This window comes from Octopus bimaculoides, chromosome 7 (assembly GCF_046866305.1).
Source record: "Octopus bimaculoides isolate indiv1 chromosome 7, ASM4686630v1, whole genome shotgun sequence".
NCBI lineage: Eukaryota > Metazoa > Mollusca > Cephalopoda > Octopoda > Octopodidae > Octopus > Octopus bimaculoides.
In genome coordinates, this window is record NC_142934.1 from 31,238,011 (window position 1) to 31,261,536 (window position 23,526).

General features: G+C 36.3%; 1 protein-coding gene across 2 annotated transcripts in view; it reads right to left on the reverse strand.

The window, feature by feature from the left end:
• LOC106873180 (uncharacterized) overlaps positions 1–23,526 on the reverse strand; it is a 98,570-nt gene that overhangs the window by 14,499 nt on the left and 60,545 nt on the right. For both annotated transcript variants that reach the window (XM_052969588.2, XM_089355105.1), the window contains exons 2-5: positions 16,513–16,597; positions 10,804–10,877; positions 3,849–3,989; positions 2,183–2,285 (exon numbers count right to left, since the gene is read on the reverse strand). In XM_052969588.2, coding sequence (XP_052825548.1) covers positions 2,183–2,285; positions 3,849–3,989; positions 10,804–10,877; positions 16,513–16,594 — 400 coding nt within the window. In that variant the 5' untranslated portion in view covers positions 16,595–16,597. The remainder of the gene's footprint in view (positions 1–2,182; positions 2,286–3,848; positions 3,990–10,803; positions 10,878–16,512; positions 16,598–23,526) is intronic.

Consider the following 23,526-nt stretch of genomic DNA (forward strand, 5'->3'; position numbering starts at 1 on the left):
AACAATTCCACCCATCCACAACCCTGGGCTGGTACATGTTTTTCTTATTGACCTTGAAAGGATAAAAGGCATAGTTGATCTCAGAAGGATTTGAACTCAGAGAGCAGAGAAATGGGACAAATATCACAAGGCATTTAGCCAACCCTTTATTTCAATTTCCACCTATTTTTTAAAATTGCTAGGAGTATTTATATTTAGGCATACCACTCATTATGTGAGAATTAGAGTTATACACAAACATGAATTCTTACAAGATATTGTAAAGGGATATTTATATTTCTAGTATATTTATGTATTGGGGAGGGCAGTATTTGGTGAGTATTTCTCATCACACCACCATTACTATTTAGACTTTTTACCTAATTTTGTTTCATCCCCTCATCCACTCCCTATCCCACACTTTCCTATGCATTCTTGCAACCTCTAACCACCCACACTTCCTGTTCTCCTGTCCCCATTCACTTCAACTCAGCTAGTAACTTGAGAGTCCACTCTGACAACTTATCACCACTATTTTTATCTTCCTTTCTAGCTCCACTCTAATTACTCCCACCCTCTCCTCAATAATGTGAGTAACCTTGTAGTTTCTTGACTGCAAGAAACCTGTTCTGTTCTGGTCCCTTTTCTCACAATTTACCCCCCACTCCGCCTCCCTCACTTCTGTGCATAAAGCTGCTCCTCTCTCTACTGAAACACCACTCAGTCAAAGAGGATCATATTTTTGCAGGTTACATGGTGACCTCATTAATGCTGGTGCTATGAAAAAAAGCATCCAGTACATACTGTAAAGTAGTTAGTGTTAGGAAGGGCAAGTAGCCCACACATAGGGAGTACAATGTAGTCTTGAAACTCATCAAATCCGGTTAAACTGTCCAAGCCATACCAGCATGAAACAATAAATTATAATAATGACGTTTTTATTCAAGAAATTTGCATGTCACATTCAGAAAGATTTGGGGTTCATCACCATCAACATTGTCATCCTTAACATCTATTTTAGAATTAGGAGGTGTCTGTATTTATGAAAATGAATTAAACAAACTAAGATATGACACCAAATATATAACACATAACTTTCCCTCAAGTAATACACAACATCTGGCTTGTTGTTACAATTCATCATTCCAAACACCAGGATCTTCTAGATATTTTTTTTTTCCTTTTCTGGAATCAAATCCAACAATAAAATATATTTTTCTGTATGTACGATTTAAGGCGGGAACTGAAGTCAGATGAGATCTTAAAATGTTGTTGGATGTTTTACAATATAACTTGTTTGGTACTGCATCATACTGAGTTCAAATCTTTCTTGGGTCATTTTGGCCTTTTATCTTTCTAGGTTTGTTAAAGTAAATAATAATACTAGTTAATATCCATTTTTCTACACTTCTTGTTGAGGCCATAACGTTTGCCACAGGATGCTTTTCCTACCACTAACCACAACTCTGAAGTAGGAGTAGAAGCTGTTAAACCAAATGGAGCAATATCTTAAATATCTGGTTCAAGGACACAGTGTGTGTAGTTACTTTTGAACTTATGATCATGTGATCTATAGTCCAGTACCTTCAACTTATCATCATCATTCTATGATGGCATGGGTTGAATGGTTTGATAGGATTGTAACAGAGTTGCAGACTGCATCAAGCTCCAATGTCTGCTTTGCCATGGTTTCTATAGTTGGATTCCCTTCCCAATGCCAAGCCACTCTTCAGCATGTACTGCGTACTTTTTCATGGCACAAACACTAGCATTAAGAATGATTGAATCGTAAGAGGAGTAAGTAGTATATGGGAAAAACTGAAATATACAGTTTTGTTAACATTTAATTACAGCAGTAGAACAGAGAGAGACAGTGGGTGATGGGGATGTCTTGAAAAATTGGGCAGAGGAAGTGGGTAGTTGTGCGTATTTATATACATTGTACTTTCATACACGTTATATTTCTACAGAATATAATTACAATTTTGTTTAACAGACCCTTGAAGTTCACAGGGCCCATGTTCATCTCCCGATTCTAAAGTATTAAGAAGACGAAAAATGCATCTCCTCAAGATACAAACCCCTAATCTCTTGGTCATCCATACTCTCACCATTAATATGCTGAACTGTGTCAAGTTCAATGTGATGTTTTTATTTATTTTTTTATTAAGACCAAAAAGTGAAGAAAACCATGTCTACCTACCAGGCATGCTGCCAGAAAAGGGAACTGTTGTATTGAGTATTATCTGGAAAGCTGGAGAGAAAGTAGTTGACCGCCTTAAACATTCCAAAGCTGTAGGATCACGCTGGAATAAAGAAGAGACATTAAGTGATGATGGAGAGAGACAGGCAGATACAGAGAGAGGTAAATATAATCAAGACTGACCCAGAACTTTTTTTTTGTAAAGGATTTCAGAACTTTCCTTTAGAGGATTAAGATCCACAGAGTTTGCGTAATTAGTAGAGAAGCATTTAGTTACAGTGTTTTATATTCTGAGTTCAAATTCTATCATGTTCAACTGTTCTTTTAATCCTCCTAACAGAATGTAACCTACCTGCTAAATGTATATCTACCTGCCTTGTGCTGATGTAAAATATTAATATTGATATTAATATTATCATTATTATTATTATTATTATTATTATTATTATTATTGGTAAATAGCAAAATGATGGACAAAATGCCCTGTTATTGGCTATTTTGCTTTAATTTATGAATTTAAATCCGGTCAACTCTGCTTTCCATTCTTCAGAGTTTAATAAAATATGCACAACTCAAGTATAAGGGCTGATTTTAAAAGACTCTCCTTCCAAATATCTGGGCTTTATGAAATTATTATCGGTATTTACAGAAAAAGAAGAGAAAAACAATAAAAGAAATCAAGATTGGCAGAACCATTAAAGCATCCACAAAATGTCTTGAGACATTTGCTCTAGCTCTTTGCATTCAAAGTTCAATTTTACCAACATCAATTTTTGCCTTTCAAAGATTGACAGAGTAAAGTACCATCAAATTCTGGGGTCTGATTTAATCCTTTTATTAATTTATTTCTGTAGGAATACACTGCCTTTCTTTCAATTAATTTTGAAAGTATGGAACATTTCATAAAATAACATTGTCATTATTAAGCTGGTGTTTGGAACATAAACATCTGATGAACATGCTATATGGAAGGTTTTAATTTAAACCACTTTAAATAAGTAAGTTTGTACCATAGAACCAAGAGTAGTCTCAGGCAGGTTGGTATCAAAGGTTTAACTGACTAGCTCTTTCCCACAATTCTTAGGCTTTGTACCTAAATTAGAAACAATTATTAATATCATTAGTACTGCTGCATCACCAAAGATTGAGTCTTTGGATTCACTTGTATAAAATTCCTTGCAATTATGTCTTAAGTCTTCTTCAGGCAATTAAATCCTTCAAAAATAGTAAAAACAGTGTTTATGTTTTTTAATACCAGAATATGAAGACATTGTAAGATGCATCAATCATCTCCAATAATTGGCTAACAACCAATTCAATAAAATAGGTTACACCTTATTTTACATTTTCCAGTACAGAAAAGTAGGCATCATTCAGGACCTACCATTTCTGCCATATTGAAAAGTGCTCTTGGAAAGTGCCATTTGTAAGCATACAGCATGTCTTCTGCTTTCACTCATCAATTACAAGGTTCACAGCTTGAATAGGCAGTGGTAAGTAGTAGTGGTAGTAGTAGTAGCAGGAGGAGGAGGAGGAGGAGGTGCAGCAGCATTCATTACATGGATGTTATGATGGACCATGATAACAACATAACCCAAACTCCAACCACAGACCCTTACTCTATATCTTCTACACTGCTAAAATGCATAATAGCGTAAAGACTGACCTCCATATTTTTACCAATGAAAAACTTGCGGTTGTCCCCAGTCTGCTGATCAGAGACAGCATGGGTAGTGATGTCACAATTCCGACAGTGGTATACCGTCCATTCCTTCACAACTTTTTTCTGCACAAAGAACGAATGGCTCTGCAAAGAAGGAAAAAGGAAGAAAGAAAGAGGTTAGACAGGTAGAAGGTGGTGGAGACAGTGATGAAGCTTAAATAGAACAACATATGCAAAAGTGACGTAAATAAGGAGAGATTTTAAACAGAGATCAACAGTTAAATACAGAAGATGAGAACAGATAACAAAGATAAGTGATAAAATAAACAAAATGCTAGTGTTGTAAGTATAAAACGGATTACATTGGACTTGTAAATGTTCATTTAGAGTGCATACAGCATTGTTGTTGTGGAGTTAACTTTTGACTATAGTTACGTTTTGATCTGGACTGACATGAGATAAACAACAGCCACCATCACTACCACCACCATCAGCAGCAGGAAACTGAACTAATGAAGGAACCTCTATCTGGTGTTCAATTTGCTAAAAATAGCAGCTAAATTCCATAGGTCTATCCAAGCAGGATTGAACTGCAGCTAAATTGTAACAGAAACACAACAAAATGACAGAAGCAACATTTAAACTCATGGCCAGGTGGTTCAATATATTATCTACTCAGCTTAATTTCATCTCTGCAGTAGAATTAAGGAAGGATGGTATTAGTGCTTGTTAGTGGTTTAGTTTGTGGATTTGATAATGTTGCAGCAACATAAGTGGTAGTAATAGATTAAATATTGGTGGTTGTTGTTGCTGTTGTTTAGAAATTTGTTTAGCCCCTTCTTATACTTTAACACTTCATGTCCTAGCATAAAACTGTCCCTCTTTGGGTTCATAGTTCTGAGAGCTGCATGATGACCTTACGCATGATGGCATGAAAAAAAGCACCCATTACACACTGTAAAGCATTAGGAAGGACATCCAGCCATAGAAACCATGCTATTGTAGACAATGCAGTCCTTGGACCTGTTAGATGCTATCAAACTGTTCGACCCATACCAGCTTAGAACATGGTTGTTAAATGAGGATGAAGAGGAGCAGGGTGTAAGTTGAGAGAAATTTAACTGCTATTTCTAGCAGATTGAATAACCATTTAGAGGCATCCTATTAGTTCTGGAGCAATATTTAACTAAATATTAGACAAATGTCAAGTTCACTAGGTTACTAAACTAGATCAAACTGCTGATAATTAAGTGACACTAGTTCAATCTTTTCCAAGTATCTAGGTTATCAGTCATTTTCTATATGTTTATCTATTTCACATCTTATTGTGTGACCAATAGCAAAACAACAATAGTAAATTTAGTTGTGAATTTTTAACAGGCCAATCACTTGATTCCATTACATTACTAATTACAAGGGTAATAAGAGAGAGTCTGTTTCATACAATTTATCAGTTTTCTTGTTGATGTCTATAACATTTACACACACACACACACACGCACGCACACGCACGCACACGCACCCACACCCACACCCACATGGCGGTCTTCTTTTGGTTTCTGCCTACCAAATCCACTCGCAAGGCATTGCTCGGCCCGTAGCTATAGAAAACACTTGCCCAATGTGGAGAGTAAAGAGACTCAACTCAAGATCACATGGTTGGGAAAGAAGCCTCTTAACAATACAGTCATGCCTATAAATATATATATGTATGTATGTATATATATATATATATATATATATATATATATATATATATATATATATATATATATATATATATATATATATATGCATATATATGCATACGTATATGTGTATGTGTATGTATATATATATGCATATGTGAGCACAGGACATCATGAAATATGTACAACAAAAAAGTACGAAGCACGAGTACATGGAACATGAACTATTCTTTCGAATAATGAAAGACACAAATGGAAAACAAAACAAACAACATAAAGAACGACCTTTCATTAATTGTTGGCTGTTTTTCTAGTCTCATATTTCAAGCATTTAACAACAATATATGTTTTTGATACAACAGTTGCTCCCGCAAAGCAAATTAAATAAAATTTGGGATTTTGCAGAGAGTCAAAATAGGTAACACAAACAGGACAGTGAAAACAAACAGGAGGGGCTGATGATGGTATACATAGATACAAGCTTCTGCACAATTTCCATTTAACAAATTTCATTCACACATATTGTTCAACTCCCAACTCTGGCAGAAGACAATTTGTACTCATTTCTTTCAAGCTTTTGCATGTCCTCTGTAGTCACAGCCATGTAGCATAGCTGTTCATACACAGGTATCATATAATTTTTGTTTCACTCTGAGACAGAGACCCTTTGTTACCAACAAAAGTGGAAACTCTGAACTTTGTCCTTTCTTATTCTAGCAACTACACTTTCAGAGCATCCTCCTCCATTGCTAACTTTGTTGACTAGGTACTAAAGCTATCTCCTACTTCTAAGGATCCTCCTGGACATCTGAGGAAGGGTATTTTATGTACATTCTTAGTATTTATTGTACTTGCACCCCTGTCACACACAGAGTATTTTCTGTCAACCTTCCTGTTATAACATTGCACTGATTATGTATCCATAGCTTCACTGGGTACACCATCAAAAATTTCTACCGACACCCTTTCTATATATAGAACAGGTCCATCTCCCTGAAGGGATTAATATGTTTGTTTTCCTACTTACTAGGACTTTGGTCCAAGCTAAATAAATTCTAAGACCTTTTGATTCTAGACCTTGCTTCCACACCTGAAATTTCTTCTCTAACTCTGGTAGTGATTCAATTAAGAACTAGAAAAGCACTCAGAGAGTGCAGACTTCCACCAAGCAGCTCATTTCCACCTCACATCACACAGCTCCTGTCGCCATTATAACCACGAATACTATTTTATCCTCCTCCCATACTTATCTCGACCATCGTCATCATCAACACTGTCTCTGTTTTCACCACAATCACCGTCAAAACTACAATCACCACAATCAGTTTCTTTACATTGTTAATAATCCATTATCCGATACTCATGGGACCGAAATTGTTGCAGATTTTTGATTTTTCCAATTTCAGAGTTCTTTATAAAAAAAATGCATCTACAAAATGGAACAGTTTGAGGGTAGAAACCAGGTCTAAACACAATAGCTTATAGACATACTCTGAATGTAGTTCTATATAAATCTTAAATTATATTTTTTATACTTATGACCATCAGAAATGTTAAGATATCAGCCTCTACCCATGTTGTCATGCTTTGATTAAAAGGTTACAGCATGGATTAGATTACTTAGATAAGTTTCAGCCGAAGTTGACTCAGGCCATGTCTAATTTAATAGCACCACCTGGAAGAGATACACAGTCAGCTCTGGGGAACCGTAGCCCATTCAAGCAGAGGGTTATTGTTTTCAGAGACATATCTGGGTGTGGGTGGTTTATCTGGTATTTGTTGGAGGTAATCATCTATGGATTGTTTGAATGCCATAAAGTCACTTTCCTCCTTTATGTGTGACTGGTACAACGTTGAAGAGAGCAGGACCAATTGAGGTGAAATAGTTCTGTCATAGTGTTGTGATACGACACGAACATTTCTGTAGTGGATGGATGGCACGGGGGCCAAGCCTCGGACGAATTTTAAAGATGGGCAATGTTGATGGAATATTTTCCACATCATACAGAAGGCACAGAGCTCACAGTGGTAGTGGAGAGAGCAAAGCCTGAGTTTTTAGAGTCGATCCCAATAGTCAAGGTTTGTCACATCATCTACCGCAGACCTCCACCAAGCAGTTCATTTTAAGATAGATACGTGAGTAAAATTACTAATAAAGAAACGAAAATAAACTTTGGAAACAGCAACGCCACCATAGGTTACATGGAAATGATGAACGTGTTTTCAAGGGAGATAATCAAAGAACGTAACATTGTAATACTTCATGTAAAGTAAATATAACAAATGAAAAATCCTTCAAGAATCCATAAAAATTCCCAGATCACTACCAAAATTTCATCATCTGTTTCTTGTGTTATTACCAACGTTTTCTGCAAGTTTTGTGAAATACTATTCACAACTTTTTGAGTTATTTTGCATACAGACAGACAGACGGACAAACCAACACCGATGAAAACATAACCTCTTTCCTTGGCAGAAGTAACAAGGTCATCAGTGTAGAGGGAGGAGCTCCCAAGAGCAGCCTGTCTTAAATCTCTCTGTTATTGCCTGGCAGGCTGATAAACAAGAAGGGGCTAAGAACTGATTGTTGGTGAACTCCTACCTATACCCTAAATTCATTGTTATACTCATTGCCAGCTTTCACCTTACTGATAGCATCCATGTACAAGGCTTACACAGCTCTCATCAACCACTAATCTATCCCCAGCTTCTGCATTGGCCACCAGATAAGGGAGCAGGGTACCCTATTCTCCATGTCAGCAAAAACCAAGTACCAGTAGTGCTTTTCCCTGGTACAAAACCAAACTGCATCTCAACTAGGTTAACTATTCCTAATTAGGTATGTATGTATATATATATATATATATAAAGAGTAAATGGTAAAGACCCCATTCAGTCATGAATGACCATGGGATTGCACCTAGAAAGTTTCGCTTCAACATACAAGTCCAGGCAAGGTTGTTTATGGAAGACCAGAAGTCACCCATGCATATCAGTCTCCCTTCTCCATGCCACTGATATTATCCAAAGGAAAGGCAGCTTGGCACCAGTGACATCGCAACTAATTTCTACAGCTGAGTGAACTGGGCAATGTGAAATAAAGTGTCTTGCTCAAGAATACAACACATAGCCCAGTCTGGAAATTGAACTCACTACTTCATGACTGTCAGCCCAACGCTTTAACCACTGAGACATGCACCTTCACAATATATATATCTCAAACTGTTGAACTTTTACCTATCCAAACTTTTACCTCTTCCCAACACATATGTACAAACACTGTCCATACAGCCAACATGCACTTATATAGTTGTATGTACTTATGAATGTATACACACATAGTATTTTGTTGCAAAAATGTTTACTTCTTTATTTTAACTTGTCATTTTTATCATGTGGTAAATCATTTCCAAACTTCCTCTGAGGAACTCAAGAAGAACAAAGCAGTAGTGTTCAGACTCTACAGAAACTATATTACTCATTGCCATGATACAACTGATAACTATGTCATTATACACACACATATACACACACAGGAACACACATACATACAATGTCTGGTATAAAATATTACATAACTACCAACACCACCCAAGTTGCTCATCATCATCATCATCAATCTAATATATGATGACAAGGTCAGTCGTCTTGCACCATAACTTCACACCCATTAAATTATGTTTATGATATCTTAAATCATTTTTGAAAGATATGGTACGTTGCTATCAAATACTCACAGACTAAGAGTTTCAAGGTAACAAATTGGCAAAGGGAGAAGAAATTGAAAGACAAGAAAGTGCCAAAAAAGGTCAATGTTGTATATTCTGAGGTCAGTCTTGATTCAAACAAGCTTATGGTTTGTGGGCAATAAGTTGGACAACTAGATTCAATCTGCACAATCCTAGCTTTTTGTCCTGCCATACTCCTGTCATGTTGAGAATTATGCTGCACTATCTGACGTGCTGTTATAGCATCTTAAATGTCATGACAATGTCATTTCAGCAATGCTAAGCTTGTTCATTTATAGCCTGCTGTAGAGGAAGGACTGGCAATGAATATATTCAGTCTTTAAAAGGTCACATAATGATAAAACTGAGAAATTGCCAGAGTAAAATTTTACAATGAATTTCTACTAAAGCAGTAACAATATCCATGTTGTATTGAAAAAACAAATGTTATTTGAAACTTGCTCTATCAAGGACAGAACAAAGTCAGAACAAGACCATGACAAACAGTGAAAGAGAGAAAGAAAAAAAAGAGAAAAAAACATGACAGTTTTGGTTTGTTCAAGTTGACTAGTTAGCCTTTGTTAAAAAAAAATCTAAAGACTGGAAAAATACTGAAAAATTACACATCCATTCATACAGACATACATTGTGTCATGCAAGCAAGATATATGTTATTACTTGATTCAGTTATCTGACATGAGCCACATGCAACAGAGTTTATATAAGTTTAATTGTCCCAGGGATATGTAGAAACAAATGTTTTGAACAGTATTCAATGCCTAAATTTTCAAACATTATCCACCAATCAATATAAACATGGTAAAATAGATTGAAAATTGGGTGGGATTGGGTTTTGTACATTGGTAGCTATTTTTTAAACAAATTATGATATCAGCTTCAAAAGCAAGTGAAGACCCACTGCAGAATGTAAACACAGTAACTTCCTAAGTCACATGACTTATTACAACAGCCAAATCTATTTCTAAACACCTTTTACTGTCTTGATTACAGACCCAGATCATTTGAGTCAATAACACACACAATAAGGAAGTTCTAAGTACATATCCCACCCCACCTATCAAAGATTTCCTTAAACATTAAATGGCAGTGTTCCACAATCATTCATGCAATGCCAGGTGACTGATTTAGTCTGGGAGAGTCCATAGCTCACTAGATAATTTGACTACAACTAAACATAGGAGATACAAAATGAAAAGTGAATGTGGTGTTGAACCTACCAACTTACTGATCACAGATTCAAATCTTACTGTAAGCATTCAGTTGTGTATGTTTGGCATTTTATTCTGCATTGCTTCAGTTAACATTTTATATGTTGACAAATGTTTGAACAGTAAAATGCATGGTGTGCACCAGTCTAAAGATGATGGTAACTGAAAAATTAGTAAAACATAAGCTACAAGAAGCTAATTTCACAAGCTAAAATGCAGAGAAACAAGAGAGGGAGGTTTTTCTACTGCACCCTGTAGATGTTAACTAGAGGAAAGCCTGTGTCATATACAGATGCCAAATGGAGAAACTTACCAGAGAAATGGGTGCCTCTAATGCACTTTCAGGAAGACATTCAAATTTCGAAGATGATATCTCCTGTGGATAATCTGCAAAATAATCCGAAATGTTAGAAAACATAAAAGATATTAAAAAAAATAAGAAATCAAATCATTGTCAACTTCTCAAAGTAGTTGCTTCACAGAACATGTAAACAAGTCAAGTCATTAAAACAGGAATCCTTTGAACATTGGTTATTACTGAATGAGCAATTATCAACACACACATATACACATATATACACTATGTGCATATGTGTTTCTGTCTCCAATCTTGACATTGCATGATAATTGTAAATGAGCATCACCATTATACAAGTGGTAACCTTCATTCCCAATCTTCCATGAAAACATGCCTAGCCAGGTGAGGGTTGGTGACAGGAAGGGCATCCCAGCTGTAGAAAATCAGTTTCAACAAATTGCAACCAACCTACGAAAGCATGGAAAAGTGGACGTTAAATCAATGGCAATGACAATTCCAAGAACAGCAATTCTACATTGGCATTATCATACCTTGAAAGGGCCAGTGACATACACCAAACAAAAGAATGCATCCTAACATCCTATGGTTGAGATGCTAATGGGAGAGCCTCTGTTTGGTTGTACAAACCAACCAGAGAGCATCTACATCAGTTGTAACAACTGAAGGAAGAAAGAGCTGCACCAGCAGTTGGCTGGTACTAATTTACAACTGGGTAGACTATAGCAATGTGAAATGAAGTGGCTTGCTCAAGGACACAACACCTCACCCAGTCCGTGAATCAAACCTATATTAAGATTGTGAACTCAACACCCTAACCACATAACTGAATAGAGTCAACCAAGAAAAAATTATTTGAAGACTCAAAATTTCAAATTTTAAATTGTGTTTGTGTGTGTGCAGTGGGGTGGTGGATTAGTAACAAAAAGGCCTTTGGAGAACTTCTCCATTGGTGAAACAGCTGACCTCTCCATAGGGAAACATGGTTTGCCCCATGCAGGATGTATGTCATCAAAGATGAAAGAATTTATTCTCAGACAGACAAACTTGAAGATCTTGTATATCTAATCCTTAACTTAACCCTTTAGCATTCAGATTAATCAATCGAATGTAATGCTTATTCATTCATATTGTTTTGACGATCGATCTTTTATTTTCAGAACGATATTGTAAGATAGGTGTGAGAGGCCAGATCTGACCACTTTAAACATAAAACAGCTCCTTACTATGCATGCGCGCACACACACACACGCACACACGCACACACGCACACACACACACACACACACACACACATTTGTATGTCAAGTTATATATAAAAACAACATCACATTAAACTGAAGAATTACTCAAATAATCCTGTAGAGTACAGTACATGTTTATAAAATTTTTACAAGGAAAAGATTGACAGTAACTTCAGAGTTTGGCTTGCTTGCTTTTGTCAGATCAGACTATCTGATAAAAGCAAAGCAAGCTGAAACTTTGAAGTCCTTGTCAAAATTTAAAACTGCCTATTTAGACAAGTATCATCTCAAGCATGTGGTTTTACAGATAATAAAACAAGGATTACAAAAGTGTATGCAAACAAATGTGGATTAGATGGCAAATATATCACACGAGTGAACAAGAGAGCATGTGACCAAATAAGACACAATGAAGAGACAGGAGACATTACTACTTCAGAAATAATTATAGTTGTCTGACATGTTGATCTGGTTCATTCTTATGGGTGTTACTTTGTTAATAGCTTTACCAGATGATGGTTCTTTGATATATTTTTTTCATTTTTTTGCAAAGACAACAAAATATACATGATAACTATTTGAATAAATAAGATGGCAAGGATCAGTAAGTAGAAATCATGTTAGCTATGGGCACAGTGCAATACTAGTAACAAAACATATTATAATCCTACAACTCATATGCTTACTTGATCATTGTGAAAAGGCCTTGAGCAAAGTACTTTATTTTTTTTTTCTCTACCCCCACAAGACATATTGATGTAACCTGCAGAACTTGGTCTTCACAGAACTGGATTAAAGCAGGTTTTAAAGACAAATGAAAAAAGTCACAACTCATGTATTTTTATCACCATCCTCGCCACTACTACCACCACCACCACCACCATCATCCTTTGAAGTCTATATTCTATACTGTCATGGGTTGGACGGTTCAACAGGATTTAACAAGACAGAAGAACACACTGAGCTCCAGTGTCTGCTTTGGCATAGTTTCTATAGCTAGGTGTCCTTCCTCATGCCAACCACCTTACAGCGTGTACTGGGTACTTTTTTCATTGCATCTGCACTAGTGAGATACCATGTACTTTGAAAGAGGAGAACCCTTGATATAGTGGGCAGTATAGTAATGAGAGAGGTGGTTCTATGCAGATGCTGAGAGGTTGAAGTATGATAGAGGGATAGGAACATGTAGAGGAAATACATGGCTACCCAAGCTGGAAAGGGAGAAAGTATGGTGGAGATGAGGGGTCAGGGTATATCCTCAAGGTACATAAAGATGGGTATAAGAGAAAGTAGAGACAGAGAATTAAGGGTGACTGGGTGAGTAAGTTTTGGAGAATAAAAAAGGAATGGAGATGGTTTGAGATGGGGATAGGGATGAATGCAGTGAATGGTGAACATAGGTGGATCAATGATGAATCTCAGTTTGTTGAGGAGGGATAAAGGGAAATAGGAATGGATCAGTGAGGTGGAAGTGATAAATGGTAGTACAATAAGGGACAATGGTGGAGAGCAACACTAAAACAAAATCTATACTCTAAAACTAAGAAAATTATATAATTAACCAGAAAGGTTTCTGAATTTATAGATAACAAAGAAAGGAGAAGAAAACACAAATGTAATGTACTAAGACTAGGAGAAACCAAAAGAAATCATAAGCATACAAAAGCAGAAACTAGACTGAAGTGGTTCATTATTAAACTCTGTTTTCTTTCTCACTATCATTCTATCACAACAGCCTCATTGCTTCTCAACCAACCAAATACATAATACAAAACACTATTCTATGTAACTTTTACTTTAAGTACCCATATTCAGTAGTATATATACTCCATATGTACTACAAAAGCTGAACTGTCAAATTTCCTGATTCCATTCCAACAGAGTTTACAGGGATTATAGCCATGAGCCTTCTTAGAATCAGCAAATAAGAAAATTCTTAGGTTGTGTCTAACTACCTCAGTCATAGATAACTTCTACTCCAACAATCATTAACCCACCAGCTCTACAATCTTTTCAGTAACATAAATACTTTATCCCAAGTTTTCTTTGGAGTATCACTGCCATACTGCTATTCCAGTTACCATTTACTCATGAGTTTTAAAACTTCTCAATTTTATATATATATATATATATATATATATATATATATATAACTACTGCAGTTCACCTGTCATTAGATCACATGTTTATCTCACTTATCATAAATATAGTTCTTCATAAGCCTATCATTTTCTTATTTTCATTGTAAGGGAGACAAGACACAAGAATCTATCAAAGATGACAGGAGAGAAACACACTTAAATAACAAGAAATTAGTAAAATACATATGTTTACAGATACATGACACAATGAGAGATTGATACAACTAAGAATTGTGGTAGGGTCACACACAGATTTAATTAAAACGACAGACATAACTGGTTCTAATTAAGGTAACACATACCAGAGCCTTTGTTAGACACGTGAGTCTAACAAAGGTGATTAAGATATACACTTGAGATTAACAGAGTTAGTTAAGTCTAGGAGGTGTGTGTGTGTTATTAATGAAAACGAAGACAAATTACCTAACTCTAATTGAAGTCATATACATACAACTGTATGAAGTCTATTAACTCTTAAAGAAGGAAAAGGTTGCATGAAAATGTGTGCCAAATGGGCAAAAAACTATAGAATCTTTCCTTCATATGAGTCATTTTTATACTTATTTTCACTTTATAAGTACAAAAATGTGTCATAAGATATTCACTTTCCTTTGCATCTGATGTAAGCATAAACACTTTTGAGATTCTAGCGTTGTTGCTGTCAAATGAAGGTAGAAATGGAGAAAAATCAGTGGACTTTTTTCATCTAGAGTTAGTTGCAGCATCACTTTATTCTGTGCTGCTGAGAGCATCAGTATCATCATCTACCACAGCTGATGATGAAGGAAAATCATAAAAAACTTCTTCACTGCATGAATCTTCCATGTGCAACTTAATTTCTCCCATCAATAAGGACCACTTACACTAAGGTGCATTTGATGAAGTACATGCTCAGGTGTCAAGTGATGATGGCTGCTGTAAAAAGTTTGAAACATCAATTGATATTGTCTATTGTTCTCAATTGAAACATTAATTGATGATATCCACTCTGGATGAAAAAAATCCACTGATTTTTCTCTATTTTACTTTCATTTGACAGCAACAATGTTAGAATCACAAATGTGTTTATGCTTACACTAGATGCAAAGGAAAGCGAGTATTTTATGGCACATAATTTTTGTATTTATTTATAAAGTGAAAATAAGTATAAAAATGACCCATAAGAAAAAGTTTTTTTTTGTTTTTTGCCCATCTGCAACACACATTCATGTAACCCTTTCCTGCTGTTTAAGAGTTAATTGACTTCATACAGTTGCATGTATATGACTTCAATTAGAGTTAGGTAATTTGCCTTTGTTTTCATTAAGCACATACACACAGAAATCAAGATTACTTACACACAGAGACAGCTTTAAAGTCAATTAAGGTCTGACACAAAAAGATAACTAGTTTTAAATGTATACATAACTAAAACTTAATGAGACCCAATACAAACAAATAAAATGTTAATTAAATACTTTATACGTGCGTGCATACGCACACACACACACACACACACACACAAGTGCATACAGTTATAAATACTACTTATTTCTAATTTCAGAATAAGGCCAGTAATTTTGAAGAGAGAGGTTAGTCAAGTATTTCAGCATCAGTACCAGACTGATACTTTGTTTTATCAGAGGGATGAGAGGTAAAGTTAAACCATGGCAGTATTTGTACACAAAATGTACAAATACCCAAACGATTCTGCCAGATTGTCACCTTTAAACTAGTTTGCCAATGACTGTATACATGCATCAATACTTAATGTCCATATTCCATGGCAGCATGGGTTGGATGGTTTTTTACAGGACCTAATGAGTCCAAGGACTGCACTGGGCTCTAAGGTCTACTTTGGTATCATTTCTTAGTCTGGATGCTCTTCCTCACACCAACTACTTTACAGAATGTACTGGGTGCGTTTTTGTGTCATTAGAACATGTGAGGTTAGCATGCAATATGTAAGACTACAAGCTCCAAGAGAACAGCTAGGAGATGAGGGGCGAAAGTTTGGGAAAACAGGCCAGAGCAGAATGGGTTTCTTTGCTGTACAGGAGCAACATGACTATTTACATTTAAAAATAGTGGGCAGGAGATCAGGTGGGACTGAAAACAGAACGAGATAGAGAGCAAGAAAAAGAGACAGTGAGAGATAGAACTAGTGATGATGAGGAGTTAAATCCTCAAGGTATGAAGTGGGTAGCAGTGAGTGGGACAGATGGACCAAGAGAGTGAGTGGGAGGAAGTTGCAAGAGAGTTTGGGAGAGTGAGAGATTGGGAGTGGAAGTGAAGGTGGGCAACAACTGTAAGGATTGGGTAAACACACGATCAAGACTTACCTGAATATTGTTCTTCTAAGACATCACCCTTGAGTCTGATCTGTACGTTCAGACACCGACAACTCACAAGTAACATTTTCATGTCCTGAAAAACAAAACAGAGAAAACAGTGGTTATAAATTGGATACGTTAAGCAAAGATGATTAGCCCCAGTTCAACCCTGATTGAGCAGATCTATGATCAAAGATATATTTCAACCATAACCATTCTGTCTTTATCTTATATACATAAGAGACAGGTTCATATTATCCAATGTATCCTTTTTTAAGATGGTCAAGTGTGATTTGAGGGCAATTTGGCTTTTATTTCAAGCAGGTTGAATGCCCACATAGAGGGTCACTCATTGACTTATGTTTTTGAGGGTCATCTATCATGGAGTGGATATGTGAAGCAAAGGGAAACAAAAAAATATGAGGACATAAGAGTAAGTTAACTTGGTAATGTTACTTTTCTTCCATCTCTGAACTTACAGGCAATAATCACACATAGCTGATATATATATATATATAATGCTACCTGAGATTATACACACACACACACACACACACACACACACACACACACACACACACACACACACACACACACGTTACCTGTGCTTCATATAAAACAGAAAAGAAGTGAGATATGTCAACAGGGAATAAAAGTAGAGTACAAATGTGGATCACCAATCAGCCATCTTGGTATAGAAGGGAACCTATATGCTGTGAATAGTGGTTAAGCTGCTAGAAATAACAAGCAGCAGAATCTTTCTCAAATCAAACACTCAACCATCTTTAAAAAAAAAGAACACACATGAGGATGTAGATATTAAAAAATGTGATAGTCATGATTGGAATGCCTTTGCCCACAGGTCTACTCAATCATGGCAGGCCTGGGGTTAAATGAAAATTACAGAATGTTTACAAATATATAAAAATATCAATAAATACAGCCATTTCTACTTGGCTCACAGCTGTAGTAGAATGGTTCAGGTTGGATTATTTGGGTTACACTTGCTTTTAGTTTCTAATGCCTGAATAAAATGGAATCAATATATAGGTCACTGGTTGATAACAACAGACAAATGTAGAACTAAAAAAAAAACCATTGGAAGAGATTTGATGCAAGTTAAGTGAAATACCTGGGTAGGATGGGTGGGTGCATGTGTGTGTTGTGTGTGAAAGGTGCCAGCTGTATAAATGTAGAGGTCAATAAACAAACATTGTCATCTTGGCTTTTAATGTCAACTTTTCTGTGCTCACTTGCATTAGACGGAATTTCTGAGGCAGATTTTCTATGGCTGGATACCCTTCCTGTTGCTAACCCTCATCTGTTTCCAACTAAGATCATATTTCCCTACATTAAGACATATTGTCAGATTGGAAATGAAGGACAGCATTTGTGTAACAGTGATGCTTGTGACAGTAACACACACACATATCAGGTAATGAGCAAAGAAAAAAGACAAAACAAGACGAACTAATTTTAACAAAGGTTGTATTAGTTTCAAACTTAAAAAAGGGGAAAAGTTTTGATAATTCAGATGCTTGTCCTTCATCAGAGAAAAAAAAAATGGGCAAAAATAGGATAAATGGCAGGAAAGAAAAAAAAGTTTAGGGCCAGATAGGAATGGAATTCTATGGGAAGGAGTTAGGAAGAGAGGATATAGGAATGTACTTGAGTACAGAGATGGATGAGGGGAGTGGTGTTTGTATGTGCAGTGCATATGCTTTCTTGGGGAGTGTGTAGGTGTGTTTGTGTGTATTTATCTTCTATTATCTTTTACTAGTTTCAGTCATTAGTCATTAGGCATGCTGGGGCACTGCCTTGAGGAATTTTAGTCGAACTAATCAACCCAGTACTTATTTATTCTTTTAAGCCTGGCACTATTGGTCTCTTTTGCCAAACTGCTAAACACACCAACACCAGTTGTCAAGCGTGAGGGACAAACACAGAAACAAAGACACACAATTTGACGGTCTTCTTTCAGTTTTCAACTACCAAATCCACTCACAAGGCTTTGGTTGGTCTGAGGTTATAGTAGAAGACCCTTGTCCAAGGTGCCATGCAGTGGGACTGAACCTGGAACCATGCGGTTGGGAAGAATGCCTGTGCCTATATATATATATGTGTGTATATATATGTGTGTATATATATATATATATATATATATATAAAACATTTGATAAGGAAGTGACTTTCTTAACCACACAGTCACGTTTGCACTTACAACAAACAATATAAAGTTTCATCTCCCCATTTAGCATGCCACCAGATTGCAGACACTAGCTCCACTTATATTCACATCTTGTCCTTGGATTTAACATACATCTATATACCCTGCCCAGGTCAAGGATGCACAAATTTCTATTATTTAACAATTTAATATGTCACCAGTTACTATCAACAAATGATAGTCACAGTTCTAAAAAAAAAAAAAGAAGTGAGGTAATAAGGTGGAATATAGATGAAATATTTGCATAGGGTTGTGTATATGTGGGTGTTATTTGTGAAAGGTGCAGATGTGTGCATATAGGATGCTCACAATTCAGGTTGCAGACAGGTGTATAATACAAGCTCTATTTATATTTACACCTAGTTCTTGAACTTAAAGAACAAGCACATTCATCTATATGCCCTGCCCAGGTCAAAGAAGCACAAATTTCTATTATTTAACAACAATTTAGCATCACTAGATGCTATTAACAAATGACAGCCACAGTTCTAAAAAACAGAAACAAGATGGGAGGTAATACGGTAGAATATAGGTGAAATATCTGTGTAAGGTTGTGTATGTTTGGATGCTGTTTCTGAAAGGTGCAGATGTAGGGGAAGTGGTCATAAATCATAGGTGAATGATTCAGCATAACCACATGGTTTCTCGTTCACTCTCGCTGTACAACATTTTGAACAAGTATCTTTCACTATAACCCAAGTTGACCGATAGTTTGTGAGTGAATGTGGTAGATGGAAACCCTGTGGAAGCCTCATTGTTTGTTTGCTTTTGTGTGTGTGTGTGTGTGTGTGTGCATTTTATGTTTGTTTCTCATTACTTGACAAGTGTTAGTTTGTTTACATCCCTGTGACTTAGCAGTTTATTAAAAGAGATTGATAGAATAAGTACCAGACCTAAAAAAAGGAAGTAAACACAAAGATCAATTCAATTGATTAAGTCACTCAAACTTGAATCCCAAAATGGCTGCAGTCCAATGATTGAAACAAGAAAAAAGAATAGAAATTTTAAGAACCACAATAAGAACAACGCTACCAGAGATTACAAATGTTTCCTATTTCCATGTAGTGCCAAATGCAAGGACACATCTACCAGGGACTGAAATAATTCCATTTGCTTTTAGTTATATTTTTAATTCTACTTGTTTATTTAGTTACAACTCCCTCCCCATCACTAAGGTAGTAACCTACAAAACATGTGGTGTGCGTGTGTGTGTGTTAAAGGAATAGCCATTATTCCAACTTTAAATTTGATTCTGTTTATTTCTATACCAGCAGACATACTATTCACACATTTCAACACTAGTCTATTGAGTAACATCAGAATAGAAAGACAAAATCACAATAAGTATCTTTTTAACCTGTAACATTTCACAAACAACTTGCATGTGACATACACGCACGCATACATTCATATACCAAGACACACACACACAATTAGTGTCATAACTGAAATGTTTAAAATGGAAACTGGAAATGCAAGTTGTTAAATTGTCTTACTGGAAGATTATAATTGTAAGTTTCTTTCCACTTATCATCATCATCATCATCAACTCTGCTTTTCACTCACTGAGGATTTATAAAATAAAGTACCAATCAAGTACTGGGATCAATGGCATCAACTGTTCTCCAAACCTCAAAACTGTTGGCCTTGTGCTAAATCATCATCATCATCATTACTATTATTATTAGGTAGCAAAATGGTAGCTTCATTAGCATTCTGGACAGAATGCTTGACAGCATTTTGTCTGTCTTAATGTTTTGAGTCCAAATTCCGCCTTCGTCGACTTTACCTTTCAACCTTTCGGGATCAATAAAAACACTGGGGTCATTGTAATCAACTTATCCCCTCCCCCAAACTTGCTGGCCTTGTGCCAAAATTAAATTATTGTTATTATTATTATTATTATTGAAAAAGGCAGTGAGCAGGCAAAATGGTTAGCACATTGGACAAAATGCTTCTGGTTATTTCTGTTCTGAGTTCAAATGCTACGAAGATCAACTTTGTCTTTCTTCCTTTCAAATGGGGTAATAAAATAAACTAAAATCTTCCATCAAAATTTCATGTTAATTCATGTTCCAAAGACCTGCTTAAAAATGACAAAGTTATTTTTACCTTCATTATTTCAAAATTAACTGAAACAAAGGTAGTGTATTTCAACAGAAATATGGTTGAATAGAAGGGTTAAAAATGTAGAGCAGTCATCAACATATATATAACCCCATTTAACAATTACTAAAGAGTGGCACTTAATTTCAAGAGTGTGTTTGCTAACCATTTAAGTTTCCTGAAAGAATATATTTTAGAATTTGCAGTTTGGGATAAAGAACAATTACTAAATTAGTGTCATTGATAGGTTTATTTTTCCATTTATTAAATCCCTTTTCTGAGCACTGTAAGAGCATGGCTGCTAAGTAAATACATTACTAGACAAACAGCTTACCTTAGAGATCAGAAGTTTGTAACTTGTCACCTTGTTGTGCACATGACCAAGAGATTAAACTTCTAAATGGCTGAGTCTATGTGGTTATAAGTGGGTGGCACTTAAGTGACAAAACTCCTCAGTTAAGTCTATGTGGCTATAAGTAGGAAACACTGCAGTGATATAACTCCTTGCACTAATTAGTGGTAACACTGGAACCAGTGTGAAAATTACTGACTTGCAATGTTGAGTTCCTTACCTCCTGATTGGAAAGTTACTTATAGTAGATCAGTATCCTGTCCAGAAGGAAAATGCCTCACATCTACTTAAAGCTATGGAAATCATACAAAAGAATCAGTCTCATGACTCTTATGAATCAATAAAAACTAAATTAACTTGTTTGTCCTGTTCATCTGCAGACTGACTGACATTCCCATCACATAGGTATGACAATTGTGGTGGAACCAATCAATTCATTGATCAGTCAAGCTTTACAGACAGGTGTGATATAATTGGGGAGTATTCCAAGGTTGATCAATCAATAAATCATCATCATCATTTTAATGTCTACTTTTCCATGCTTGCATGGGATGGGGGCACGAAGGTTATTGAGGTCGATATTTTACAGCTAGATGCCCTTCCTGCCACCAACCTTCACCTATTCCCAAGCAAAGTAATATTCCCAGATGACCAGGCATGTTTTGCAGAATATTGGAAATCAATGACATTTATTTACAATTATCACGCAATGTCAAAACAAGAGGACACAAACCATTTTTTATCTGCCACTCACAAGATTTTTTCTCAGCCTTCAAACTGTCTGTCAAAAGAGGCTTTCAGCCCAATAGTTACATGCTAGAAGAAAACACTCACCCAAGGTACCATATAATGGAACTGAACCCAAAGCAAACTTCTTAACCACTCAAACATACCTGCACCTGTCCATGCCTATATATATATATATATATATATATACACACACACACACAAATATACATACATATATATATATACACATACACACATACATATATATACATACACATACACACACACAAATATATATATACACATACACACACAAATACACACACACACACACACACACATATATATATTTATGTTAAGTGACGACAAAATTAGTGATGCTACCATGAACCAAAATATATACACAATAGCATTAAAAAAAAACAGCCAAAATGTTCGAGGTTACAAAACTAATCTTCTTATTTACCTGTATACAGATATATGCAAATGTTGTTTGCCTATAGTAATATATGTACAAACATTTACACACACACACACACATATATATAGATAGATACATACATATACACACTAAATATACACACATCATCACCATCGTCGACGTTTAACTTCTGCTTTCCATGCTGGCATGGGTTGGACAGTTTGACTGAGGACTGGCAAGCGAGGAGGCTGCATCAGGCTCCAATCTGTTCTGGCATGGTTTCTACAGCCGGATGCCCTTTCTAACACCAACCACCCTAAGAGTGTAGTGGGTGCTTTTTAAGTGCAACGGCACAGGTGCCAATCAGGTGGCACTTGACTCAACAGGTTTTCTCAAGCACAGCATATTGCCCAACAATTGAAGGGTACTTTTAAATGGGCTGGTTATGACACTGGCATCGGCCAAGGCTACAATCCCACTTGGCTTGCTGGGTCTTCTCAAGCACAGCATATCTCCAATGGTCTCGGTCGCTTGTCATTGCCTTTGTGAGGGCCAATGTTCGAAGGTCATGTTTTCACCACCTCATCCCAGGTCTTCCTGAGGCTACATCTTCCACGGGTTCCTTCTACTGTTACAGTGTGACACTTCTTCACACAGCTGTCCTCATCCATATGCAACACATGACCATACCAGTGAAGTTGTCTCGCTTGCACACCTCATCTGATGCTTCTTAAGTCCAACTCTTCTCTCAAGGCACTTAGTCTGTCAATTATGCACACTGATATTACACATCCAGCAAAGCATACTAGCTTCATTTCTTTCAAGCCAACGCATGTCCTCAGCAGTCACAGCCCATGTTTCACTACCATGTAGTACGGCTGTTTGCACACATGCATCATACAGTCTACCTTTCACTCTGAGCAAGAGGCTCTTTGTTACCAGCAGAGGTAGGAGCTCCCTGATATATATATATACATACATATATATATATACATCATCATCATTGTTTAACGTCCGCTTTCCATGCTAGCATGGGTTGGACGATTTGACTGAGGACTGGTGAAACCGGATGGCAACACCAGGCTCCAATCTAATTTGGCAGAGTTTCTACAGCTGGAAGCCCTTCCTAACACCAACCACTCAGAGTGTAGTGGGTGCTTTTACATGTCACCCGCACGAAAACGGCCA